The 27,203-nt window shown below is 36.9% G+C and overlaps 1 protein-coding gene across 2 annotated transcripts in view; it reads left to right on the top strand.

The window, feature by feature from the left end:
* Positions 1-24: 24 nt before the first annotated feature.
* LOC116272728 (selenocysteine insertion sequence-binding protein 2-like) overlaps positions 25-27,203 on the top strand; it is a 44,970-nt gene continuing 17,791 nt past the window's right edge. Inside the window, exons 1-11 of one of the 2 annotated variants that reach the window (XM_031661498.1) lie at positions 26-343; positions 4,571-4,800; positions 5,080-5,104; positions 5,761-5,876; positions 13,980-14,114; positions 15,882-15,962; positions 16,525-16,692; positions 16,839-16,980; positions 20,873-21,042; positions 21,819-21,951; positions 24,297-24,459. In XM_031661498.1, the coding sequence (XP_031517358.1) occupies positions 4,621-4,800; positions 5,080-5,104; positions 5,761-5,876; positions 13,980-14,114; positions 15,882-15,962; positions 16,525-16,692; positions 16,839-16,980; positions 20,873-21,042; positions 21,819-21,951; positions 24,297-24,459 (1,313 nt within the window). In that variant the 5' untranslated portion in view covers positions 26-343; positions 4,571-4,620. Of the gene's footprint in view, positions 344-4,570; positions 4,801-5,079; positions 5,105-5,760; positions 5,877-13,979; positions 14,115-15,881; positions 15,963-16,524; positions 16,693-16,838; positions 16,981-20,872; positions 21,043-21,818; positions 21,952-24,296; positions 24,460-27,203 lie in introns of both variants that reach the window. The other variant, XM_031661499.1, reaches the window with a different exon arrangement.

Below are 27,203 nucleotides of genomic sequence, written 5' to 3'. Positions count from 1 at the left end.
GCTGTTATTTGAAAAAGTGAAATGTGTGTATAATACATTGTTTAGCCTATTATGCTTTGCTGCAGGTATTTCATGAAACCCTAATACTATTGCCCCATGGAAGCCAAGAATTTTGAACATATACTTAGCTGTATTTTGTAATAGATGTGTATTTTATAATGTTTAGTACATTGAATAGTTGTGTGTTTTTTGTTTTTTTTAAATCAGCAACAACTTTTACAACAGCATATAAAAAGCAAAAGGCCGCTGGTGAAAAATGTAGCTACTCAGAAAGAAACCAGTGCAGCAGGTCCCGATAGTCGATCAAAAATTGTGCTTCTGGTAGATGCTTCACAGCAAACTGGTAAGGCAAGGGTTCTTACATGTGCATCACTGATTTTGATCTTTTTTCATTTGTCACTTTATAATTGTGGTCTGTACCACTTGTCAGAATTGTAGACTTTCATCCTTTCTTTTGTCCTGCCACTTTGTGAAATTCTCTAGGAAGGATAAAGCAATCTGTATCCTTAATGTTCTTTCAATTTGCTTGCTGGCCTTGTGTACAATTTTGGGCGGGTTTAAGGTGTCCTTTTCCTTTTGTAATAATGGAGTAGTTCAGAAACCAGAGATGGAATTTTGCAGATACTATAGAAATTTGAGGAGCTCATTTTGGTTGAAATTAAAATTGTACATGTTTTTATAACTAGATTAAAACCCTTTATAAAACATCCTAATATCCTATACATCTTCATAGAAAGAACTTAGCAAATTTTCTATGGCATATTTTGGCATAGATCTGAACCAAACCTATGTATGTCATCTATATCCTGTTAAGTACAAATTTTGAACTAGTCAAATATCATTTTGTCAAACATTTTTAGAGGACTGTACAGGCATTAAATAAAAAAGCTTTCACCTGGTAATAGACAAGAATTAATATTCTTACAATGTGCTATTTTTTGCAGTTTATATTATGAAATTTCACTTTGTATCCTTGATCTCAGTTTATTATCTGTAGAGTAGATGTTTATCTCCTCTCATCCATAGTCAGTGACACTAGTAAACAGTCTTTGTTCATGATCCAAGACCAAGATCCATTCAAAGTCATAATTAGCTTTTCTATCTCTGTACAGCCTCCATTCAAATGAGGTCTGAGTTGAAATGAATAAGATGGCTTATGCTTTTTTAGGTTATACCTTTTCTTTTGGAGATCTATTTATCTTTTTACGGTTGCTTAGATCTATTAGGAGCAGAGAAAGGATCTGAAAATCAGTTTAAAAAGTCTTGCTGATAGTACAGTTATTGTGTGGTTAAAGCATAAAGGCATGCATCTTTGAGATTAACAGACTGACAAATACTTGGAGTGGCTATGGAAAAGAATCACAATGTAATATATTACAAAGTTTTCTGGTTTGGTTGTCTTTAGTCATAGTGACCCATTGCTATGTGCTTTTAACCCTGGGAAGGCTTTAAAATATCCTTACTTCTTTATGTTGCTTGTTATTTTAACCACAAAGACACTCTGAGGCATAGTAATTAGAAAATGAAAAGATAAAGGTGAATTTGGATAGAATATTACATATTGTACATCCTATTAGTATTTTTATTCTTCAGTTAAGTTTTTAATTTCTGAGGATTAATTGGTATCAAGCAGAGATCAAATTAAATATTATAGTTTATTAGGAATGTCTTTCCATTTGTAACAGATTTTTACATTTGAACACAAGCTCATTATTTAAAAAGAGTTTATAATAAGATGGCTGGATCTAATATAATATACAAAAGTTAATTGCATTTCAGTTTGCCACCCACAAAATTTGAAAAAAAGATGTCATTAACAATAACACTGAAAAAGAGAGTTTCTGGAAATCTTAGAGAAGACGTATGGGATGTGTAGGCAGAAAATAGTAAGACTAGGCTGGGTGTGGTGGCTCACACCTGTAATCCCAGCATTTTGGAAGGCCAAGGCAGACAGATCACTTGAAGCCAGGAGTTCAAGACCACCCTGGCCAATATGGTGAAACCCCATCTCTACTAAAAAATACAAAAATCAGCTCTGTGTGGTGGCAGGTGCCTGTAGTCCAGCTACTTGGGAGGCTGAGGTAGGAGAATCACTTGAACCTGGGAGGCGGACGTTGCAGTGAGCTGAGATTGCATCACTGCATTCCAGCCTGGCAACCAAGCAAGACTGTCTTGAAAGAAAAATAAAAAAGAAAGTTATAAGTCTTTATTATGGGACATTAAGAAAAACCTAAATATCATGTTCAAAGTAATTTTGGGGAAGCTTGATAAACTAATTCTAAAATAAAGGAACAGTGGTCTCAGAAGACCCAAGACATCCCTGGAAAAGAACTTTTCTTCTAGATATGGAAACTTATAAAGCCGTCTTAATTCCTATAGGTTTATTTTGTCGATGCAGTATACAAAAGTCAAACAGAACAGAGAGCCTAGAAACAGACCCCACATGTGTATGAAAACACGTGTATATGGAAGATGACAGAAAGAGCATTGCCGATTTGTGCCCCATGCAAATCTATTTCAGATTGATTAAGGACGTAGGGAAGCCCAATGATAGAAGAAAATATAGGCAGATAACTTTATGACTGCAGGGAGGGAACTGTTTCTAAAATTAAGAATTTCTGTTTATTAAAAGTAAGTGAAAGAATAGGCCCCAACTTGGAAAAGACTTTTACCATGTATATAACTGACAAAGGATTAGCATGAGATGTGTAAAGAATTAACATGAATCGATAAGAGAATGATCCCACCCTGTCCTTGGGGCCCATGGAACACTGTGCTGGTAGGCTAAACAATTTTGCAGGAATATAGGAATTTTTCTTTGGACCCAGCCATCTCATTCCTATGAATGTGTCCAAATGGAGCCTCCCCCTAGAAAGAGAGGGGGCTATTTGATTAAAGGTGCATATTGCTGCAGTGCAGCAAAAGTGCTGAAGCTTTCATAGTGTCCACTAGTAGCAGGTAACAAGTCCTGCTTGGACACTACTCTAAGTACAGGACACCCTCTCAGTGGAATAATAAGGAGTCATCTTATAATTATGAAGACTTGTCATAACATGACGTCATATTAAGCAGAGTACAACTCAAAATTAAATCAGTGTTGTATAAAAATTATGAATGGGCAGAAATGTGGAAAAAGGAAAACTTGTAATTTGTTCAAAGAAAGTCTGGTTTTTTGTTTTTTGGAATGTCTTGCTGCAATTATAATTTGTGAAATAAGAAATATAACTCAGAAAAATGGCAGAAGTCAGATAATTCAAAAGTAATATTAATAAAAACTTCACAGAAGGGAAAACACTTGTGGCTAAAAGCAAAAAAAGAAAAAAAAAAAGATCAGCCTCATTATTAAGCAGGAACATACTAATTAAAATCCACAATGAGCCACCATTTTATACCCAACAGATTAGGTACAGTCTGGATGATAATGTAAAGTATTTAATGAATATATGGATCATTGGGTGAATATACTATTGTTGGAGTATAACTGTCTATTAAGTACCTTTGAAAATGATTGGGCATCAAGTAAAGTTGGATATGTGCATCCCCTAAGTTCTGGCAGTATTTACCGTAGAGAAACTTACATATGCATGTATGCACATTCATGTGTCTGTGTATCAGTGTCAACAGTAATAGTGTTCTTAGTAGCAAAACTCCGAAACAACTGAGGTGTCTCATCAGTGGTACAAAGGATAAGTACACTGAGGTATATTCATGTGAAGGCATTCTAGATTCCAGTGGCATTAATGAATTATAACATATGCACCACAATCTCAAAGCCAGTGTTGAGGTGTGGCAGGGGTGAGAAGTCACATGGGCAAAGTGGTGTTTTAAAATAAAGTTGAAAACTGGAAAATTATATGATTTAGGTTTTAGAAATACAGAAATCCATGGTAAATCTATAAAGAAAAGTGAAGGAATGATATGCACAGAATTCAGAATAGATGGTAAGCTCTGGGCTAAGAAAATGGTATAGTAGTGGAGGGGAACACACAGCAACCTTCAAAAGATTGATGACGTTCTCTTTCCTAAATGGTTGATGGCGATTTTAGTATTTTAGTGATATATTTTAGTCTGTCTTCATAATAAAAACATACAGGCTGGGTGAGGTAGCTCATGCCTGTAATCCCAGCATTTTGGGAGGTCACGTCGGGTGGATCGCTTGAGCTCAGGAGTTTGAGACCAACCTGGGCAACATGGCGAAACCCTGCAAAACCCTGTCTCTACAAAAAATAACCCCGGTGTGGTGGTGGTGCATGCCTGTAGTCCCAGCTACTTGGGAGGCTGAGATCGAAGGATTGCTTGAGCCTGGGAGGCAGAGGTTGCAGTGAGCCAAAATTGTGCCACTGCCCTTCAGCCTGGGAAACAGACTGAGACCCTGCCTCAAGAAAAACAAAAAACATTAACCAACTTACCAGGAACATCTTACCTTTTAATGAAGTTTTCAAAAAGTTGTCACCTATTTCTTCATTTATGAAGTTTGGTATCTATTTTCTTATAATCTTAATGATGATTTAATGAGAATTTATCAATTTGCTCATCACAAAGAATTGTCACACTTTCCTTGCCTTTGTAGATTTCCCATCAGATATCGCTAACAAGTCTCTCTCAGAGACCACTGCCACAATGCTCTGGAAGTCCAAGGGCAGGAGAAGAAGAGCATCCCACCCCACTGCTGAATCTTCTAGTGAGCAGGGGGCTAGTGAAGCTGACATTGACAGTGACAGTGGTTACTGCAGTCCCAAACACAGCAACAACCAGCCTGCAGCAGGGGCTGTGAGAAATCCTGATTCTGGGACCATGAATGTATGTGGCATCGTCTTGATTTCTTTATTGGTCATTGATATCAGTATTATTATTTTGCATCCTCTGCTAAAGCTTAAGTATCTGTTTTCATTAACAATTACTACAGTAATAGGATAGTTACAAATGTATTTTGTATTTTATTAATAAAAATGTTCATTTATGAATAAGTATGATAATATTGTGATATGCATGCTTCACACTAAATTATAAAACATTTAGCAAAGTACATAATGTTGGTTCTCAAGTAGAGTATAATTGTCTTTTTGTTTCTTTTTTTAGCATGTGGAATCATCTATGTGTGCAGGTACTTATTTTCTGCATTGTGTTTTTGCTATACTTTCTACTTTGTACATTATCAAAGTTTTCCTTTTAAGCATGAGGCGTGCCGATATTGCAAACAAAACTTAGAAATCTTGCAGAGATTCAAGGTAATTTGGAAGTACAGTTTTGCTGATCAGCTTGAGAAAATGCCAACTGGAGATATTCTGTAAGAGGACACTTGTATTACTAAGAACTGTAGTACTACTTACAAGTTTATAGGGCTGGGTAAGGTGGCTCACGCCTGTAATCACAGCACTTTGGGAGGCAGAGGCAGGTGGATCACCTAAGGTCAGGAGTTCGAGACCAGTCTGGCCAACATGATGAAACCCCATCTCTACTAAAAATACAAAAAAATTAGCTGGACTTGGTGAGCGGCTGTAATCCCAGCTACTTGGGAGGCTAAGGCTGGAGAATTGCTTGAACCCAGGAGGCGGAGGTTGCAGTGAGCTAAGATCTCGCCACTGCACTCCAGCCTGGAAAAGAAGAGCGAAACTCCGTCTCAAAAAAAAAAAAAAGGTGTATAGAAAAATTTTCAGTATCGCATTTCTAGTGACTGAATTTCAGTATATGAAGTCAGGTCAATTTAGGTTTTCCTGTCTTTTATAAGTAAATTATAATTTAAAATTGTATTTGTTATAGGTGGTGTAAATTGGTCCAATGTAACTTGCCAGGCAACTCAGAAAAAACCTTGGATGGAAAAAAATCAGACATTTTCTAGAGGTGGAAGGCAAACTGAACAAAGAAATAATTCACAGGTAATTCGAATTACGGTGGAGAAAATTAATTAGGTATGAGATGAGTCATTTTAGATTTGTTAGTTACAGTGGTGTAGTGGATATGCACATTGAGTGATTTGAAAGTGAACTATCGTGTAACTTTAAAATGGCTTAGCTAATAAACTTAAATAATGAAACAAAATGGCAAAGTGTTGAGTGGGTATATATGGTACCATTTTTCTACATTTCTATATATTTAAATATTTTATAATGTTAAAAAAGGATGCCCTTTAATCCTGTTTCATTTGCCATGTCTTTTTCCCACATAAAAATTCAAAAGCATTTTGTGCTTTAAATATTGATTCTTTGATCTTAGGGATGGTAGCCTTGTCCACGTGTCTTTACCTGACTGTAAATACCCTTTTGTGCTAATGGCAGTGCCATAGTGATGGCTTGCCATGAGGTAGTCAGGGCAGATTCCTGAGGCCCAGAGGAACAAGGTGTAACTGCAGTACAGGAGAGGGAGCTGTGCACTGCCATGAACTACAAATAACTGTAACTTCCTGCTTTGATTGGCTGTAAAATCAGGGAGTTGTTTAATGGTCATTATTTTTCCTTTTCATTTTTTTAGATGGCCTTCTTGGATTCCTTAACTCTATTAAGGAATTAAAACTATCATATGACTATATGGATATATTCATCTGTGAATAAACTTAAATAGGAGCAAGTTACTAATGGGTTAAATATGCCAACTATTTGCCTGTTCCTTTGCCTCCCTGGAATGGAATATAGGTTGAGCATTCAAGAAAAAGTTTCAGATTTTAGAGCATTTGGATTTGGGATTGGGATCCCTAATCCAAATCTAAAATCTGAAACTTTTTTCTTTTTAGTTGACACGTAATAACTGTACATAGTTGTAAAGTATAATGGGATATATTGATGTATGTATACAATGTATAATGATCAAATCAGGGTGATTAACATATCCATCATCTCAAACATAGATCATTTCTTTGTTTTGGGAACATTCAGAATCCTGTCCCCTATTTGAAAATATACAATAAATTATTGTTAACTGTAGTCACCCTACCAGTGCTATAGAACACTAGAATTTATTCCCTCTTTGTAGCTGTAATTTTGCATTCATTGACCAACCTCTCCCTATCCCTCTCCCTCAATCCTTCCTAGCCTCTGGTAACCACTATTCTACGCTCTACTTCTGTAAGATCAACTTTTTTAACTTCCACGTGTGAGTGACAACGTGTGTTCTTTATCTTTCTGTGCCTTGCTTATTTCACTAAACATATTGTCCTCTAGGCTCATCCATGTTGCTGTGAATGACAGGATTTTGTTCTTTTTATGGCTGAACAGTATTCCATTCTATATATATACACCACATTTTCTTCATCCATTCATCTGATGGACACTTAAGTTGATTTCATATCTTGGCTAATGTGAATAATGCTGCAATAAACAAGAGAGGCAGATATCTCTTTAACATACTGATGGCTTTTTCTTTGGCTCTAGTAGTGGGATTGCTGGATCATGTGGTAGTTCTTTTTTTAGTTTTTGAGGAAACTTTATACTATTTTCTGTAGTGGTCATACTAATTTACATTCCCAAGATCAGTGTGTATACGAGTTTCCTTTTCTCTGCATCCTCACCAGCATACCAGCATTTTTTTCGAGAATAGAATAGGCATTCTGAGACGAGAAAATACCTCCTTATGGTTTTGATACACATTTCCCTAATGATTAGTGATGCTGAGCATTTTTTCATGTATGCTTTCCTTTGAGAAATGACTCTTCAGATCATTTGCCCATTTTTTAATTGAAAAATATGAAACTTTTTTAGTGCCATGACACCGCAGCTAGAAAATTCTGTACATAAGTACTTAACACAACTTCGTGTAATGCACACAGTTATTTAAAATACTGTATGAAATTACCTTCAGGCTATGTGTATGAGGTGTATATGAAACACAAGTGAATTTCAGTGTTGAGTCTTGGATCCCATCCCCAAGATACCTCAGTATGTATATGCAGATACTCTAGAATCTGAAAAAATCTGAAATTCAAAACACTTCTGGTCCCAAGCATTTCAGATAAGGAATAACTCAACCTGTACTTCATATGTACCTTAACATTAATTAGGCTGTCAAAAAAACAAAATTCACTCTTCCCTGTGGTTATTGCAAAAATAAATCATTTGTGGCAAGCTGGTGAGGCAGTCTAACTTTATTTGATTAAAAACAAAAGAGCTAAAAGAGGAATCATTTATACAGATTGGATAAACAAATTCTACGTAATACTTACATATGGGCTGAAATTGTCTGCTGAGACTGTAATCGCTAGTCCTACCTGTGTTTACAGTTTCAGTACTATTGGTTTTGCTATCGGTAGCTCACTAGAGAGGAAATAATACTCAGATGAAAAACATTTTATCTCTTTCTCAAAACTGATGAGGAATGTTAAAAGAACAAAAAAGAAAACTTTGCAAATATATATGGCACCAAAGAACTGGAGCCAGATGTTTGACAATGTATTTGCTTTCTACTTCTGATGCTGTTATCCTTGTACTTTACTTAAGTGTATTTGTTTGATTTTTGAGATGCAGAATCTTTTTAAGTCAAAATGTTTTCCCTTTTTGCAATTTCTGATTGTTTTTAGACTCTAGACATCTTTTAGAAATCAAATAAATATTGACCTGTATGTTCTGTTACTTTTTGTAATATAATATTTCAGGGCATTTTTATCTGAGATTTATTTTGTTCCATGGTAAAACAAAATGGAGTGGATTTTCAAAGTAGTTAACCAGTTGTCCTAACATTCTTTCCCTGGTTTTTGTTTCCATTTTAGTGATTTGCTGATTTCTTTTTTTCTTTTATTCTTTCTTTTTTTTTTTTTGTGACAGAGTCTCGCTCTTGTTGCCCAGGCTGGAATGCAGTGGCACGATCTTAGCTCACTGCAACCTCCGCCTCCCGGGTTCAAGTGATTCTTCTGCCTCAGCCTCCTTAGTAGCTGGGATTACAGGTGCCCAACACCACGTCTGGGTAATTTTTGTGTTTTTAGTAGAAACGGGGTTTCACGATGTTGCCCAGACTGGTCTCAAACTCTTGACTTTGTGATCTACCCACCTCGGCCTCCCAAAGTTTTGGGATTACAGGGGTGAGCCACCGTGACCGGCCTACTGATTTCTTATATGCTGTTTTGGGGCTATTTGTTTTGTTCAGTTTATGAGATTTTTGCACCTGTACCATGCTGTTTAATTACAGGAGTTTTAAACATCCTTACCAGTGTTTTAACATTGAGTAACATAGATCATTTCTTTAGTCTGGTATACGTCTAATTTTAAATGATGGAAAGAATCCAAAAACTTGAAATCTTTTAAAACGGCTTTATTTTATAGAATAGGTTGAAAAGTAAACGAGATTTTAAAAAAAAAGATTATATACAATGTAAAAGTCTCATTTCACCCCTGCTTCTCCTTGACTTCCCCTCTCCCCCTATACCTCTCCCACTTTGAGTAAATTCTTGTAGTCTTCCAGAGTTTTTTCACTTCATTATAAGTAAATAGATGTATATATCTTATTTTTGTTCTTTCTTTACAAAAAAAGAGCATATCTACTGTGTTCTCTCCTTTGCTCACTTACAGTGCATCTTGGAGACATTTTCATAATTTCCATATTACCACGTAAAGGGCTTCCACACTTTTTCCTTTTAGACAACTCGTAATATTGTGTGGATATACCCTTGTTGATTTCTGTAGCCTTATCAATGGATACTTGAGTTGTTTGCAAACTGTTGCTGTTGTAAACATGCTGCTGTGTCATTTAGAAATGTGTATGTATAGAATCAATTTCTAGATAAGGGACTGCTGAGTCAAAAGGTAAATTCATGTGTTGTTTTGGTAAATATCACCAGATTGTATCAGTCTGCATCCTCAACAACAATGTGGAAAGTGCCTAGTATCATACGGCTTCAGATACAGTGTGTTTTCAGGATTTGGGGTGTATGCCAGTTAGATAAAAATTATGTCTTAATGTAGTTGATCATTCTTCCATGTGTTTAAGGAGCATTTGTATTTACTTCTTTTCCTGTGAACTTACCTGATCCTATACTTTGCTCATTTTTTGAATCTTGATCTATTTCTTTCTTTTTTGAGGTACATTTTAAAATCAGTTTGATCAAGTTTTTATCAAGTTCCTGAAGTTACTTGGAGTCTTTAATATGTAACGCAAGTTGCAAATATTTTGCTAGGTTTTCCTTTTTATTTTTTACTTTGCTCATTATTATCATGATTATTGCCGTGCAGAGTTTATTTTTAAAATAACATTAAGGCCGGGCGCGGTGGCTCACGCCTGTAATCCCAGCACTTTGGGAGGCCGAGGTGGGTGGATCACCTGAGTTTGGGAGTTCGAGACCAGCCTGACCAACATGGAGAAACCCCGTCTCTACTAAAAATACAAAATTAGCTGGGCGTTGTGGCACATGCCTGTAATCCCAGCTACCAGGGAGGCTGAGGCAGGAGCATTGCTTGAACCTGGGAGGCGGAGGTTGCGGTGAGCCGAGATTGTGCCATTACACTCCAGCCTGGACAACAAGAGTGAAACTCTGTCTCAAAAAAAAAAAAAAAACGTTAAGAAGTTTGTATTTATAAATTGACTCTATTGGTCCTTTTTTTTTGATGGCTTCTAAAGTGTTTTAAATCATAGTTGGAAAAGCTTAGCCCCTACTCCAAGGCTGTAAAGGAATTTGCTTGTTTCTTCCTCTAGTGTATTCATGGCCTTGTTTCTTTACATTTAAATATTTATTCCATTTGGAGTTTTTCTTGGTATATGATGTGAGATATTATCCTACTTTGTATTTTCGAAGTGACTTTAAAATCTTCCAGCACCATTTGTTGAAAAGTTTGTCCCTTCTTCACTGACTTTAATTACCTTTATCACTTAATAAGTTCCCAAATATATTGGAATCCATTTCTAGACTTTCTATTCTGTTCCATTGGTGTTTAAATTAATCTATAAACTTAGAATCAGCTACCTTTTATGATATGTCATCTTTCTATGCAAACACAGTATGTCTTCCTATTTTTGAATCTTTTTTTTTTTTTTGAAATGAAGTCTTTGTTGCCTAGGCTGGAGTACAGTGGCACAATCTCAGCTCACTGCAATCTCCACCTCCTGGGTTCAAGTGATTCTCCTGCCTCAGCCTCCTGAGTAGCTGAGATTACAGGTGCCTGCTACCACGCGTGGCTAATTTTTGTATTTCAGTAGAGACCAGATTTCACCATGTTGGCCAGACTGGCCTTGAACTTCTGACCTCAAGTGATCCACCTGCCTCAGCCTCCCAAAGTGCTGGGATTACAGGCGTGAGCCACCGCACCTGGCTTGAATCATTTTTTGGTGTTCTTTAGAAAAGTGGTGTAAGGCAGGCATGGTGGCATGCACCCATAGTCCTGTCTACTTGGGAGAGTGAGGTGGGAGGAACGCTTGAGCCCAGGAGTTTCAGGTTACAGTGAGCTATAATGGCGCCATGGCACTGCAGCCTGGGCAGCAGAGAGACCCCGTCTCAGTTAAGCAGTCAATCAATCAGTCAGTCAACAAATGGAAGTGTTGCAAAGTTTTCCTTAAATAAGTTTGTACATAGTGGTAATTTCTAATATTTTTTTCCTTTTTATTATTGTAAATGGGGTATGAAAACTTTAAAATTTTTAATTTTGTGCTACTCATTTAAGAATCTTAATATATATTCAGAGCTGTAGCTTCTGCTTTGTTTTGTTCAGTATACCCTCTTTCTATCAACAAAACTCTTTTTTAGAAGAGCTGACAAAATATTTAGATGTCATGAGGTTATTGATTCATTAATGAGTTTATTGGAATACTTGCACATTTGGCTCACATGAACTTTGTTGGGACCATTAGTTTGGGGGTTTTAATTTAATCCTGGTGCTTTATGTCTCAAAGTGTAAGAATCAGATTGCATTTGTTTTTAAAGGAAATAGTTTTACTATTTGTAACACCATTAATGCATATATACTAATTCTGGTTTACAACAGCAAGCGTAAGAATTCAGGTGGTTCCAGGTCTTTGTGTGCATCTGTTTGATTTCAGAACCCAAGGCCTGCATACCAGCACCTTCTCTCCAGGTCTGCTTCCAATTTGCAGTTGTTAGAATTTTGGAGTAGCTGTTACTGAAGATCGTATTTTTCATATCTTTTAAGTGTCCTGGTTAAGAGAGGCATTTTCTGTTAGCTGCATTTGGTACTTAAGAGAGGGAACTTGAAATGTCTTAAGAGTCTTAGAATGCGTAATGTTTTTTTTCTTGCCCACATGAAAATTGAACATTTTGCAGATTTGTTAATGGGATTTTTTGGTCTGTTTTGGCTGCTATAAAATAATGCTGTAGACTCAGTGGCTTATAAACAACAGAAGTTTATTTCTCTCAGTTCTGGAGGGTGGGAAGTCCAAGGCCCTGGCAAATTCGATGTCTGGTGAGGGCCTGCTTCCTGGTTCCTAGGTGACTGTCTTCTAGCTTTGTCCTTACGTGGTGGAAGGGGTGAAGGAGGTCTCTGGGGTTCCTTATATGAGGTCACTAATCCCATTTATGATGGCTCTGCCCTCATAACCTAATCACCTTCCAAAGGCCGCACTTTCAAATACCATCTCATGGGCAGAGGGAGTGTTAGGATTTTAATACATCAATTTTGGGACATAGAAACATTTTAGTTCCTAACATACAATAATAATACTAATTTATGTGATTGAATGAAAAGCTTATTCTCTTAAATCTTGGAAACAAGATTTTTATTAAATAATTTTCCTAATTGTTTTATCTATTTTATAAAAAAATAAACTGCAAGTATGAGAAAACTTACAGTAGTTAAAGAGTAACTGGGCACGGTCACTCATGCATGTAATCACAGCACTTTGGGAGGCGAGGCAGGAGGATCCCTTGAGCGCAGGAATTCTAGACCAGCCTGGACAATATAGGCAGACCCTGCTTCTACAGAAAATAAAAAAATTAGCTGGGTGTGGTGGTGCACACCTGTGGTCCTAGGTATTTGGGAGGCTGAGGTGAAAGAATCACTTGTGTCCAGGAGGTTGAGGCTACAGTGAGCCTTGTTGGCACTACTGCACTCCTGCCTGGGTGACAGAGTAAGATCCTAACTTAAAAAGTAATATAAAAGGCCAGGCATGTGACTCATGCCTTAATCTCAGTACTTTGAGAGGCCAAGGTGGGAAGATTGCTTGAAGTCAGCAGTTCAAGACCAGCCTGGGAACATAGTGAGACCCCTGTCTCTACAAAACTACAGATAAAACAATTAGCTAGGTATAGTGGCATGTGTTTGTAGTCCCAGTTGCTTGGGAGGCTGAGGCAAGAGAATCACTTGAGCCTAGGTGTTCAGGCTGTAGTGAGCTATGATCAAGCCACTGCACTCCAGCCTGGGCAACAGAGCAAGATCACGTCTCTAAAAAAAAAAAGTAAGTAATATGCAGTTCCCCCCCAGTGGTAATATCTTGCAAAACTAAAGTGCAATATCACACCCAGATATTGGCCTTGATACAGTCAAGACACAGAACAGATTCATCATCACAAGGACCCTCCTATTGGCTTTCATAGCCACACCAACTGCTCCTTATGCCCTAGAGTTCACTGACCTGTTCTCCCTTTGTAATTCTGCTGTTTCAATAATTTTGTATGCCTTTGTACAGTCTTTGGGATTGGCCTTTTTCACTTCCATGGTTCTCTGGTTGTTGAGTTTATCAATACTGTAGTTTATTCCCTTTTGTGGTTGATACAGACTTCTATACTATGATCTGGATCTGCCGCAGTTAGTTTAACTGTTCACCCACTGTAGAACATCTGGTTTGTTTCCTGTTTTCACTTTTGTGAATAAAGCTGCTAATAAATATTCATGTCGAGGGGAAAAAAGTAATGTGCATTAATCGTCTCATTTTTCTGTTTTACTTATAAGTACCTTATTTGTCAGAAACTTGATCTTTAAAATAAGTGATGCACTTCGTGAAAATTTATTGAGTTGTACACTTGTGCGTACTTTTCTGCCGGTATGTTATATACTTGAGTGAAACATTTATTTAAAAATAATTAGATTTTTTTTCCCCCTCTGGGGTTTACTTAGGTTGGATTCAGATGCCGAGGACACAGTACTTCCTCAGAAAGAAGACAGAATTTGCAAAAGAGACCAGATAATAAGCATTTAAGCTCTAGTCAATCCCATAGAAGCGATCCTAATTCTGAGTCTTTATATTTTGAGGTATTTTTTTCAAACTCTATTTGTAAGCTGTTATAGGAAATGTTCCCATTAAGAAATTAATGTGTTACATTGTGAACATTATGAATACTTTTTATGTCTTAGTGATTCTAGTATTAAATTATAAATTACTCAGAAGTATTAACTCATTTTTGTCTTAGTTATATATATTTAATCTAACATTAATTTTACTGATGTTTATTTTTATAAATTTTTGTCCTGTGTGTTCACCATTTTGAGGTAATGTGTAGAGGTAGAACTTGATTTCATGTGGACTTTATTTAGTATGGAGCTTTTTCACTTAATTTTTGTTGTTACTCAATTCATTTGAAAGGCTTTTCAGATTTGAGTAGTTCAATCTAGTTAAGTTGTGCTGTCAGCCAGGAGAGTTTTAGAGGAGGAGGAAAGATGTTTTACTTTCTCTGATAGACAGCTCATATCCTAATTGCACTGTTATTCATCGAACAGATTCTTATTGGTGGTCTATATGTGTGCAGTAAGGTGCTCTGAATGATACATAAAGGTGAACAGACCTGCTATCTTCGGGAGCGTTGCTGTGTAGTAGGAGAACGTAGGCATATACACACGTAATACTTAGTTGAGTGTGGTTAGAGTTGAGCGCAGAGACAGGTCACTTTGGGTTTGTGGCAGGGTAGGTAACATTTGAAATGAATTTAAAGAACAAGTAGAATTTGTATGTGTCAAGATGTTTTTCACCACATATCTCTGGAAACTCATTTGAGTAGCTCATTTTGGTTGGATCATAAATTCTATTAAATGAGTTAATAGATGGAGATTAAACTGGAAAACTTACTTGAGGTCAGAGGATAGAAATGAATAATATGCCGGGTGTGATGGCTAATGCCTGTAATCCCAGCGCTTTCGGAGGCCAAAGGTGGGGCGGATCACTTGAGGTCAGGAGTTTGAGACCTGGCCAACGTGGTGAAACCCCATCTCTACTAAAAATACAAAAAGTTAACTGGACATGGTGGCAGGTGCCTGTAATTCCAGCTACTTGGGAGGCTGAGGCAGGAGAATCACTTGAATTCAGGAGGCAGAGGTTGCAGTGAGCTGAGATTGTGCCATTGCTCTCCAGCCTGGGCAACAATAGCAAAACTCCGTCTCAAAAAAAAAAAAAAAATCAATAATATGTTAGATAAGTTTAGTAATTGAGTCAGAGGACTTGAGAGTATCTCAATTACTCTATCAAGAATAGTTTCAACATATCCAGATCTGGCAATAGTAGTACATGTATTCACCTGTACTATTGGTTCTATACTTATATTTAAAGATACTAGATATAATTTTCAGGATAAAGGAAGATATTAAGAACTTAATTTCAATGGAAAATTTTTTAAACCTTATTGACAATCATGTGGAGTAATGCAGAACAAGGAATATATTAATAAAGTTTACATGAAGCTGTCTATTAAACACTTTTTCAAATTATCTGAATGTGATAAAATCCAGTTTGAATTTCTTTTCAATTACCCACCCATCTGAAGGTAGAACTATTAATAAAAATGAAATAGTAGGTGCAGAAATCCAAAAAATGGAGATGTGTGGATATGCCGCCATCCTTGAATAATTAAATTGTTTATGTTTTAGCATGTGAGAAATGACATTTCCTCTTTAAGACTGACTTTGAATAATTCAGTAGTAGAATACAAGAAATAACTTCCTCATTTTTCAATACTTCTAAGCATTAGAAAAAGTTTTTTTTAGGAGTTTGCCTTGAACTCTTTTTACTTAAAATGTGAAATATTTCAGGATGAAGATGGGTTTCAAGAACTAAATGAGAATGGAAATGCTAAGGATGAGAATATTCAACAAAAACTTTCTTCTAAAGTTGTAAGTGACTCTTTAAAAAGAAAAGCAAAATATAACATCTTTTGAACAATGGCTATGTTGAAGGGAAATATTAAAGATAAGTGTAAAGGCACATGGAGCAGCAGAGTGTGCAGGAGATGGTGTTTAGTACCTATCTTTAGTATTTCTTTCCAGCATAGCCTGCACAAAGATAATTCCCTATGAAATCCACAGTTCTGTTACTAAAGCACCATTAATTAAATGATATCATCATGCAACATACAGTCTGTACTGAAATTTTCCCAGTTGTTTCAAAATTTTACTTTGGAGATATTTTGTTTTATTTCATTCAAGGATCCAGGCAACCATCACCCTCTGCATTAAGCTGTTTTGTCCCTTTATTATTTCCCAGTCTGAAATGGTCCCACTGTCAAATCCTGTTCTTTATGACATTGAATTCTTTCTTTTTTTTTCTGTAATGACATTGAATTCTTTGAAGAGTCTAGTCCAGTTATACTGCAGAACATCCCACATTCTGGATCCTTTTTCCTTATGATTGACTTTTATGGGGTCACTAACAAATGTTTTTTTCTGGTTATCATAGTTGGATGATTTACCTGAAAACTCACCAATCAATATAGTTCAGACTCCAATTCCCATTACCACCTCAGTTCCGAAACGTGCAAAAAGTCAGAAGAAGAAAGCTTTAGCAGCAGCCCTTGCCACAGCTCAAGAATATTCAGAAATAAGTATGGAGCAAAAAAAATTACAGGTACATATTCCTTTTTATGAACAAATGCGATACTTTACTTGCTAGGTTCGATGGAATAAATAGAAGGAGTGATAAATATAGTCATCTTAAAATGCCACACTTTGATACTGTAACAAAAGCATTAATTTTTTATATTTATTTTGTAGGAAGCTTTATCAAAAGCAGCTGGAAAAAAGAATAAAACACCTGTGCAGCTAGATTTGGGGGACATGTTAGCTGCTCTGGAAAAACAACAGCAAGCAATGAAAGCACGGCAAATTACTAACACCAGACCTCTGTCATATACAGGTGATGTCATTAGTCTGAGCAATTTGCTGTTTGTCTCTGGTAATATATGTTAGATGTTTTGTCTCTGGTAATATATGTTAGAAATTTTAAAAGTTTTATATATGTATGTATATATGTATGTATATATGTGTGTGTGTGTGTGTGTGTGTATATATGTATGTGTGTTTGTGTGTGTGTATTTTAAGTAAGTCAGCTTAAACCACAAACCTTGAAATTCTCCATGCTCCTTTTCTTTCCACACCTAGTCCTTTAACATATCCTGTCTGTCCTGCCTGCAAAACATATCCATACTCTAACTACTCACCAGATTTCCTGCCACCACAGTAGCCCCCATTATTGTATAATACTATACTGAGTAGCCTCCTTACTACTACTTGTTTTTCCCTCCCCCCAACCTCTAGTCTGTGTTAAAAGAAGTGACCTTTTTAAAATGTAAGCAGGATTATATCACTTCACTGCTCAGAATCCTCTAATAGTGCTTCATTTCACTTGGCATGAAGCCAGGCTCCTAACTAAAGCCATATTTTAGCTGACCCTATTACCTTTTTGCCTTTGTCACCATTTTGTCCTAACACACTCTGCTCTAGCCATGTTAGCAGTCCTCAGACACACCCAGCCTGATCCTAGCTCAGTATCTGTGGGCTTGCTATTCCCTTTACCTCAGACGCTCTTTCCCCAGGTATCAGCATAGTTTGCTTCCCTCAGGTTCTTTAGATCTCTGCATAAATGTCAGTTGGTATGCATTTTGACTCACCCAAATTTTTTTCTTTTTCAAAATTGAAATTTAAAAAATCACAAGTAATCTGGCTTTCTTACGTTATCCAGTTTAAAACTCACTTGCAAACAAGGGTTTTTATCAGATTGTGTGTGTGTATATGGGAAAATGATCTGGCTTTCTACTGAAACAGTAATTTCTATTTTAACAAACCTTGTCAGATTTAGAGCTCAGCTTTTCCATGTTCCCTCATTTCTTTTCATTGTCTTTTTAGAGGGTGAGGAATAGAACAAAGGAACAGGAAAGGTACCAATGTACAGTACCAGCACCGATGCTGAGAGGCAAAATTGAATTTTGTGTTTCTTCTGATCCTGTGTGAAGGGACTATTACTTATTAGAAAGATAAATTACAATGTATAATTTTAACCTGTGTGCAAAATGTTTAAACCTATCTAGTTACCAGTCCACTGTCAACCTTTGCTTTGAGTAACTATTATTACAAATAGTACTGAATGTGTATAAAGCTTTAGACTTGCATGTTGAGCTGGGGAGAGTGGCAGTAATCTCTCACTGAAGAGGAAAAGTAGGGAATAAAACTGAGTTAGCAGTGTTCTGGAGGGGTGTGGCCTAGTAGCTAAAAGCAGGGGCTCTGGAATCCAGTTGCCTTTGTTTAAATCCTGTTCTTCCATGTGTTTCACTGGCAAGTTACTTAACCTTCCTGTGCTTCAGTTTCCTCACATTAATGTGAGAGTACCTGCTTCAGGATTGTCTTGAGAATTAGATGAGATGATATATGTAAAGTACTTAGAGTATCCGGGTTATAATCACTCAATAAATGTTTAATATTATTATGGAGATGAGATTGTTAACCTGTGATACGTCAGATGGCTTATTACAACTTCGATTTATTTAGTAACTGTTAATGTATTTGTTTATATATGTACAGATATACAGTATATATACCGTATATATTATATGCATATATACAGTGTATGTACCGTATATATTATATACATATATGGTATATAATGTATATATGTTATATGTGCAGTATACTGTATATGTTATATTATATATGGCATATATACTATATACAATACACTATATATGTAATATACATATATACAGTATATACTGCTAAATATATGTTTGTATATACACATACTGTTAATATACATATATAAACATATTTAGCAGTTGCTAAATGTTAATATATAATTATTAGAAATTATATAACTATATATTGTTTTATATATATCTTTTTAAATATATGTATACCCATATATACACATGTTCAAGAAAAGGATGAAACTGATCATGATGAAGAAGGATTATAGGGATATGATGGATCTGGAAACAGGTCAATGATGACTCCAAACTCTCTGTCTTGGATGACTGTGGTGGTGATAAGGGCTGCGATGTTACTACACAAGATAGGGATTATAGAAGAATTTTGTTGGGAAGAGCAGATGCTGCCTATTGTATTTTAAATGCTAGCACGGGAGATTCTGGTGGTTCCTATTTAGCATATAGTTATGAATGTATAGTTTAGGTTACAAGTCAGTGAGTTTCAAATACAGATGATTGTTGAAGCTGTGGAAATCAGATTGTTGGGGGAAAGAAAAATTAGGAAAAAGATGTTCACAGACAAAGCCTTGTGGAATGCTCACATTTAAAGGATGAGAGGAAGAAGAACAAGAAACATAGATTTGAGAAAGAATAAGAAAAATAAAGGAGTGTAATGTTACAGAAGGCAAGGATAGAATTTTGAGGAAAAGGATGTAGTCCTTGGTACCAAATGCTGAAGAAAACTAGAGTGAAGAGTCAGAGAATTATATTTGGCAATTGCAAGATTATATGTGACCTTGACAATAAGTTTCAGGAGAATGGGTTGGGCAGAGGTCAAATTGTAATAATTTGAAAAGTGATAATGAGAGAAAAACTGTTTAGAAGTTTAATAGGGAAGGAAAGGGGAATGATGGCACTTTAGCTTGAAGGGAAGTCAGTCAAGGGAAGGGTTTAGTTGGTTTGTCTTTTTAAAAAACCCTTTCTTAGTTTTAGATAGAAAAATTTTAGCATCTTATTAGGGGATCAAGAAAAAAAGTCAAGGGTCGGGGAGGAACTTGAAAGATGCAAGGGTATAGGAATAGAGTTAGATCCTAGAGAAACTGAGATAGGATATTAAGAATAGAGACAGTCAGTGAGCCTTGGACACGAGTAAGGATGTCTGCCACCCCCTTTCAGGTGGTTTGTAAGTTTGTATTGGATAGCATCTTCTCAGGGAAGTGGCAGGAAAGCTCTGCTAGAGTGAGAGGATTGAGGTTGGGGATTTAGGAATAGTAAAGGATTGGAAAAAGCCCGTGTAAACTGAGGGTATCAGCCAGACATGAAAGAATTACTGAGGCCAGGTGCAGCGGCTCACGCCTGTAATCCCAGCACTTTGGGAGGCTGGTGCAGGTGGATCACAAGGTCAAGAGATTGAGACCATCCTGGCCAACATGGTGAAACCCTGTTTCTACTAAAAATACGAAAATTAGCTGGGCATGGTGGTATGTGCCTGTAGTCGCAGCTACTCGGGAGGCTGAGGCAGGAGAATTGCTTGAACCCAGGAGGCAGAGATTTCAGTGAGCCGAGATCGTGCCACTGCACTCCAGCCTGGGCGACAGAGTGAGACTCCATCTCAAAAAATAAATAAATAAATAAAAATAATTACTGAATGGGACTGAGTACAGCTGAGTGGGTAAAATCATCTTTCTTTACTGACCAACTGAAATAAGGAGAGAAGTGATAGATAAGATATCTTACATAAGGACAAATACCAGATTCAGTAGGAATAAGAACGAGTGCAGCATTGTGAAGTTTCAAAGGTAGAATGGTTCTGACTGAAGACCAGTTGCAAGGAATTGCCATGTCTGAGGGTTGTACAGTAGAGTAGAACTAATTATTTATCCCTCTAATGGACCTCTAAATTGGTTCATTGCATTGGCTTAGTCTCTAAAGGATAGGTAAAAGCTGTATCTGAGGGACACTGCCTAGCCATGTGTAGTGCTCCTACTGTTATGATGTCGTTTTTTCCATGGGAGGAGGATGTTCTTGTTTTTGTAGTTATCATTGGAAATTTTGAAAGTATGTGGGATTGGCCCTAATGGTGAAACTAATGTTCCTTTTTGTTTTTAGTGGTTACTGCAGCTTCTTTTCACACTAAAGACTCTACTAATAGAAAACCTTTAACCAAAAGTCAGCCCTGTTTGACATCCTTTAATTCTGTGGACATTGCTTCTTCTAAAGCAAAAAAAGGAAAAGAGAAGGAAATAGCAAAACTAAAACGACCCACAGCACTTAAAAAGGTAAACCAAAATCTGGTGGGATATTTATTTTATAAGATGAATAAAGATTTTAATCTGTTTTGTAAAAGTAGGTTGTGGTGTCTTAGCTAACGGATTGTTGTGAGAAGTATTCATACACATGAATCTTGACGATAATGTGTTAATTAGAAGCTCAGGATATCATCAGTATCATGACTGTCTTTCTGTGTAGAACGGGACCCTGGAAAATGAATTATTTCTATAAAGTTAAAAAAAAGTTAAATATTTAGTATCCCGGAACATTAGACTCCAGGAATCAGAAGCCCTGGATTTCAGTACTAAGTTCAGTGCTATATGTCATTTTAGGCAACCATTTTACTCTCATCCTTCTCATCTATAAATTGGGCATCATATTTTATTTAACTCACCATTGTTAAGAGGTTCAAAATGAGATAATTTGGTTCCAGATAATTGAAAACTGTAGAATGTCAATCAAGTGTAACTGTATGACCTGGGTTCTAAACTTTTTAATTTACCCTTTTTTTTTTTTGGAAACTAGTTTGTCACCCAGGATTTAAAGAATCAGATGGGTATGGTTTGATAGCTGTATATTCTATAATATAATTGCTTTTCTTTATTTTGTGTGCAGTACTTCCTTCAAGTTACAGTGTCTGAAATAACATTTGCCTTTTTGCCAGTTAGCCAAACTTCTCATGTTCATGTTTAAGTGAACTACTATACCTGTGTTTAATGTATATTGTCATCATTTGTACATAGTTGAAGAGTTATCAGTAATTAAAGACTGGTATAACTTTTAGGTTATTTTAAAAGAAAGAGAGGAAAAGAAGGGGCGCTTAACTGTGGACCATAATCTTTTGGGATCTGAGGAACCAACAGAAATGCACTTAGATTTTATTGATGATTTGCCACAGGAGATTGTTTCCCAGGAAGGTAAGGAGGTCCCCCTTTCTCCCCTCTCATGGAATGGTCTGAAATATTTTAATAGATATGTAAGCTATCACTAGTTATGCTCCTGATTGAAAGATGTGCTCCATATTTTACATAAATCTCTTTATTTTTTAGAGTGGTTTCTTTTAAAGATGCTTTTGTAGGGAGATGGTTAAAGAGAAGGGGACAGATGTTATATAGTAGGCCTATGACATTTTTGAGGCTTAAATCCTGAATTTGTAGTGAACCCTCAAAATTAAGATCTCACGAATGCACGAGATCTCTGGAATTGTCACAAGTATTTTCATTTTGTTTTCTTTTACGTCCAGAACACTGTTGGCTATCTTTCTTTGTGGGGCTATTTTTCATCGAGTCATTTTTGTTGATTTTCTTGCTTTTGTGGAATTAATACATATGCCACAATGCCACAATGAATGCAATTGCAAAGCAGAATCTAGTTGGTCAGTAAGATTCAGTGTCATACATTAAGTAGCAACACATGATTCCAATTGGTAACTTAGCAAAACCACAGATTTCTTCTAATATTTATACCACCACAGAAGAAATATTTTTCTGCTAGTATATCTTTATTGCCCAAGTTTTTGCAACACATTTAAATCTGGTTTACATGTAGATTAAGCAACAATGTTTCATTGTTTTTAGAAAAATGAGTTGATTTCTAAGGATTGTTCACCAGAGAAGTTTGTTTAGGGTTCGCTTTTATTCTCAGTTTAATGATTCCCTGTTTTTAGGTGTAATCATCCATCCATTCATTCAGCAAATGTTTACTGAATGCTTACCCCATGTATTTTAGTAACTAGAGTAGCAAGAGGACGTTGCGGAATGTAATAAAGATATATATATAGTAGACAGGTCCTGCTGTTGAAGAACTTACAGCCTAGTAGGAAGGTAAGAAGATACATGTGGGCTGGGCGCAGTGGCTCACGCCTATAATCCTAACACTTTGGGAAGCCAAGATGGGCAGATCTCTTGAGCTCAGGAGTTCGAGACCAGCCTGGGCAACAAGGCGAAACCCTGTCTCTACAAAAAAAAATAGAATTAGCTGGGCATGTTGACTTACGCTTACAGTCCAAGCTACTTGGGGCACTAAAGTGGGAGGATTGGTTGAACCCAGGAGGTCGAGACTGCAATGAGTGGAGATCATGCCACTGCACTCCAGCCCGGATGACAAAGTGAGACCCTGTATCAAAAAGAAAGAAAGAAAAAAAAAAAACCATGTGTAACTTTGCTAATTAATGGACTAGATATACAAATACGAGCTAATTTCTTGAGTTTGGCTGTTTGGGAAAGAAGCAGTAACTAAACGAAGGAGACAGTAGAGTCAAGAAATGGCATTTAATAATGTGGCTTCTTGAACACAGAAGCAAAGACCAAATAAGAGAGAAACCGGAGTGGTGCCTGGAGAATCAGGAGTGGTGTGGAGAGGGTGAGGTAGAATTTGTCAATGCCAGCAATAATGGGAAGTTTAAAAAAATAAAAAAAAAAAAAAGATTTCTAAGAAATAGATGGAAAACTAGAAATGAGGAAGTGAGTAATGTGATCTGGAAAGAGGTATAGATTTTTTTGTGTGTGTACGTGTGATAGAATCTCTGTTGTTGCCCAGGCTGGAGTGCAGTGGCGCGATCTCGGCTCGCTGCAACCTCCACCTCCCGGGTTCAAGCTATTCTTCTGCCTTAGCCTCCCGAGTAGCTGGGACTACAGGCATGTGCCACCATGCCCAGCTAATTTATTTGCATTTTTAGTAGAGACGGGGTTTCACCATGTTGGCCAGACTGGTCTTGAACCCTGGACCTCAAGTAATCTTCTGCCTTGGCCTCCCAGAGTGCTGGGATTACAGTCATGAGCCACCAGGCCTGGCCTAAGAGGTGCAGATTTTTGCTTTTTAATGTAAATTCTCTAGGAATACATGTTTTAGATAATGTATATTCTTCTTCGCCCCTGTGGAGACTTCTGGGCTATGCTTAACTTTTGAGAGAGAAGAAATTTTTTTTTTTTAAGAGATGGAAGTCTCACAGTGTTTCTCAGGCTGACCTGAAACTTCCAGATTCAAGCGATTTTCTCACCTCACCCTCCCGAGTAGCTGGGACCACAGGCATGCACCACCTCACCTGGCTAAGAGTATACTTCAACAGACAATAGGAGAATTTAATTTTTTTAGTGTATGGAACATGTTTATTTATGATATGAAAAATGCCCACTTTATTAGCTTCTGGAAAATCTGGAAATGACCCAAAAGACAACGGCCATTCTAAATTACATTGATCAACGTAGAGCTTTTCAGCATTTGAAGTTTCTAAATTTTTTCCCTTCACTCCACATCTCCACAGATACTGGACTGAGCATGCCCAGTGATACTTCACTCTCTCCAGCAAGTCAGAACTCTCCGTACTGTATGACACCTGTGTCACAAGGCTCTCCAGCTAGTTCTGGAATAGGCAGTCCAATGGCATCTTCAACAATAACCAAAATCCACAGCAAAAGATTTAGAGAGTAAGTTTTATACTCATTATTGAGGTTGAATAGTTTAAGGATCTTGATTGTAGTTGTGAATTTAGTATTGTCATTGTTACTCAGTGAGTCGAGCAGACAAAACACTAGAGATCTTTAAGTCCTTTCGGATTTTGTTTAACAGCTGAGTTTATTTATTTAAAGCATTGCCTCTGTCTGCTGTTAGTATTCACGTGAGAGTGATTTGACAGTAAGTATATTCTCTTTATATCAGATAGTATTTCTATTTTAGAAATCTAGACTCTTAACATCTTATATATTAAATGTTGTACTATCAGTTTTCCTCCTACAACTGCTTTTGCTTTTTTGTTTATATTATTGTCCCTTCAAAAGATCACTCTAATCAATTAATAATAGGTTTCTAAGACCCTGTTATATGAAATGAACCTATTACATAAAACTATTTGTGCAAGTATTTCTAAGTTCTTAAATTGAGATAACTGGGGGATCACGGAATATGATACCCCATCTGTGGATAGCTTTAACAGTTATTGCTGTGAAAGATTTTTAAGATTTTAACATTTATGTTGATGAATTAATTTTACCTTTAGAAATGACATATGAAAGAATCCCAGGGTGAAAGTATAATCTGAGTCCAAATTACTTTGGTTTATTCTGTTCCATTTCCTTATACCATTGTTTTTGAGCAAATACTTCTTGCCTAACTTTGGAAAGCTAATTAAATGTCAAATCACAGATATGGAGCAAATGAAACACTTGGGGGATAAAATGTTATGTATGAAATGAACAGCTTGAAGGAAAAAAGGAAAAAAAGAATGAAGAAAATTGCATTTTGGGATGTTCTAGTCTGATTGCATTCTTGAATTTGGCATACTTTGACAGTTAAATGTTCCTCAGTCTCTCCATTTATATATATTCTTCTGAAGTAGTGTCATACTTGTACTTATTTAATTATTTTTCACAGAAATACAAAAAATTCCACTGCAAATTGTTTTGCACCAAAGAAGAACAGGCACAGATTTTCCCACTATATAATATAATTTAAAAGTAGAAATTTGCTTGCCTTGGTTATTCATAGGTAAGAAACACCAATTCTCCCTATTAAGTACCTGCTTATGGTAGACATGAGGGACGATTACTAGAAAAGATGGAAAGAGCATACAGGAGAAGTATATACTTAGATGATTTCTTTATCCCAGAAATTAGGTACTTTAGTGGCCTCACACTTCTGACTTTCTGTTTCTCATGTTATAGTCATACATAATTTCACAGAGAGCCCTATTCATTTGCTTTGTCTGATGTAGAGGCATGTGATTTTTACCTCATGACCTCTTTGGTTTTGGCTTCAGTTTAATTATTGAATTCATCCTCCATAGCCATAAATTTTCGGAGCTCTAGGGACCCTTGAGGCCATTTTACCTAGCTCCTTATTTTTATGACTGAGAAAGCCAATGCCCGGAAATCTATCCGAGCCCAGAGGAGGAATTGTTGGTAATAGGACATTCAGTTAGAAATCGTGTATCTTTCCTACTAGAAGCATCTTTAGTAACTCTTTACCAAAATCATTTGTTTTTATCTAATAGCAGCTGTCATTTGGTTTATATCCTTAGGAATTTAATAATTAGTAATTCTTATAGTCCTTAGGTTAACTTATCCTTTACATAAAATCTATCCGAATCAAGCTTGGCAAAGCCGCTGTAGCCAGACTGCCTCTCTAGATCCCTCCTCTCTGGGCATGGCATCTCTGAAAGAAAGGCAGCAGCCCCAGTCACGGGCTTACAGAGAAAACTCCCATCTGCCTGGATCAGAGCACCTGGGGGAAGGGGCAGCTGTGGACGCAGCTTCAGCAGACTTAAGTGTTCCTGTCTGCTGGCTCTGAAAGGAGCAGCGGATCTCCCAGCACAGCATTTGAGCTCTGCTAAGGGACAGACTGCCTCCTCAAGTGGGTCCCTGACCCCCGAGCCTCTGAATGGGAAACACCTCCCAGCAGGGGTTGACAGAAACCTCATAACAGGAGAGCTCCGGCTGGCATCTGGTGGGTGCCCTTCTGGGACGAAGCTTCCAGAGGAAGGAACTGGCAGCAATCTTTGCTGTTCTGTAGCCTCTGCTGGTGATACCCAGGCAAAAAGGGTCTGGAGTGGACCTCCAGCAAACTCCAGCAGACCTGCAGCAGAGGGGCCTGACTGTTAGAAGGAAAACTAACAAACAGAAAGGAATAGCATCAACATCAACAAAAAGGATGTCCACACAAAAACCCCACTGAAGGTCACCAACATCAAAGACCAAAGGTAGATAAATCCACAAAGATGAGGAAAAACCAGCACAAAAAGGCTGAAAATTCCAAAAACCAGAACGCCTCTTCTCCTCCAAAGGATCACAACTCCTCGCCAGCAAGGGAACAAAACTGGACGAAGAATGAGTTTGACAAATTGACAGAAGTAGGCTTCAGAAGGTGGGTAATAACAAACTCCTCCAAGCTAAAGGAGTATGTTCTACTTCAATGCAAGGAAGCTAAGAACCTTGAAAAAAGGTTAGAGGAATTGCTAACTAGAATAACTAGTTTAGAGAACATAATAAATTGCCTGATGGAGCTGAAAAACAGCACGAGAACTTTGTGAAGCATACACAAGTATCAATAGCTGAATCAATCGAGCGGAAGAAAGGATATCAGTGATTGAAGATGAAATTAATGAAATAAATTGTAAAGACAAGATTAGAGAAAAAAGAATGAAAAGGAACGAACAAAGCCTCCAAGAAATATGAAA

The sequence above is a fragment of the Papio anubis genome, unplaced genomic scaffold (assembly GCF_008728515.1).
Source record: "Papio anubis isolate 15944 unplaced genomic scaffold, Panubis1.0 scaffold176, whole genome shotgun sequence".
NCBI classification, from domain to species: Eukaryota; Metazoa; Chordata; class Mammalia; order Primates; family Cercopithecidae; genus Papio; species Papio anubis.
The sequence above is the reverse complement of the archived record's forward strand: the minus strand, read 5'-3'. Positions and strand labels throughout refer to the sequence as shown.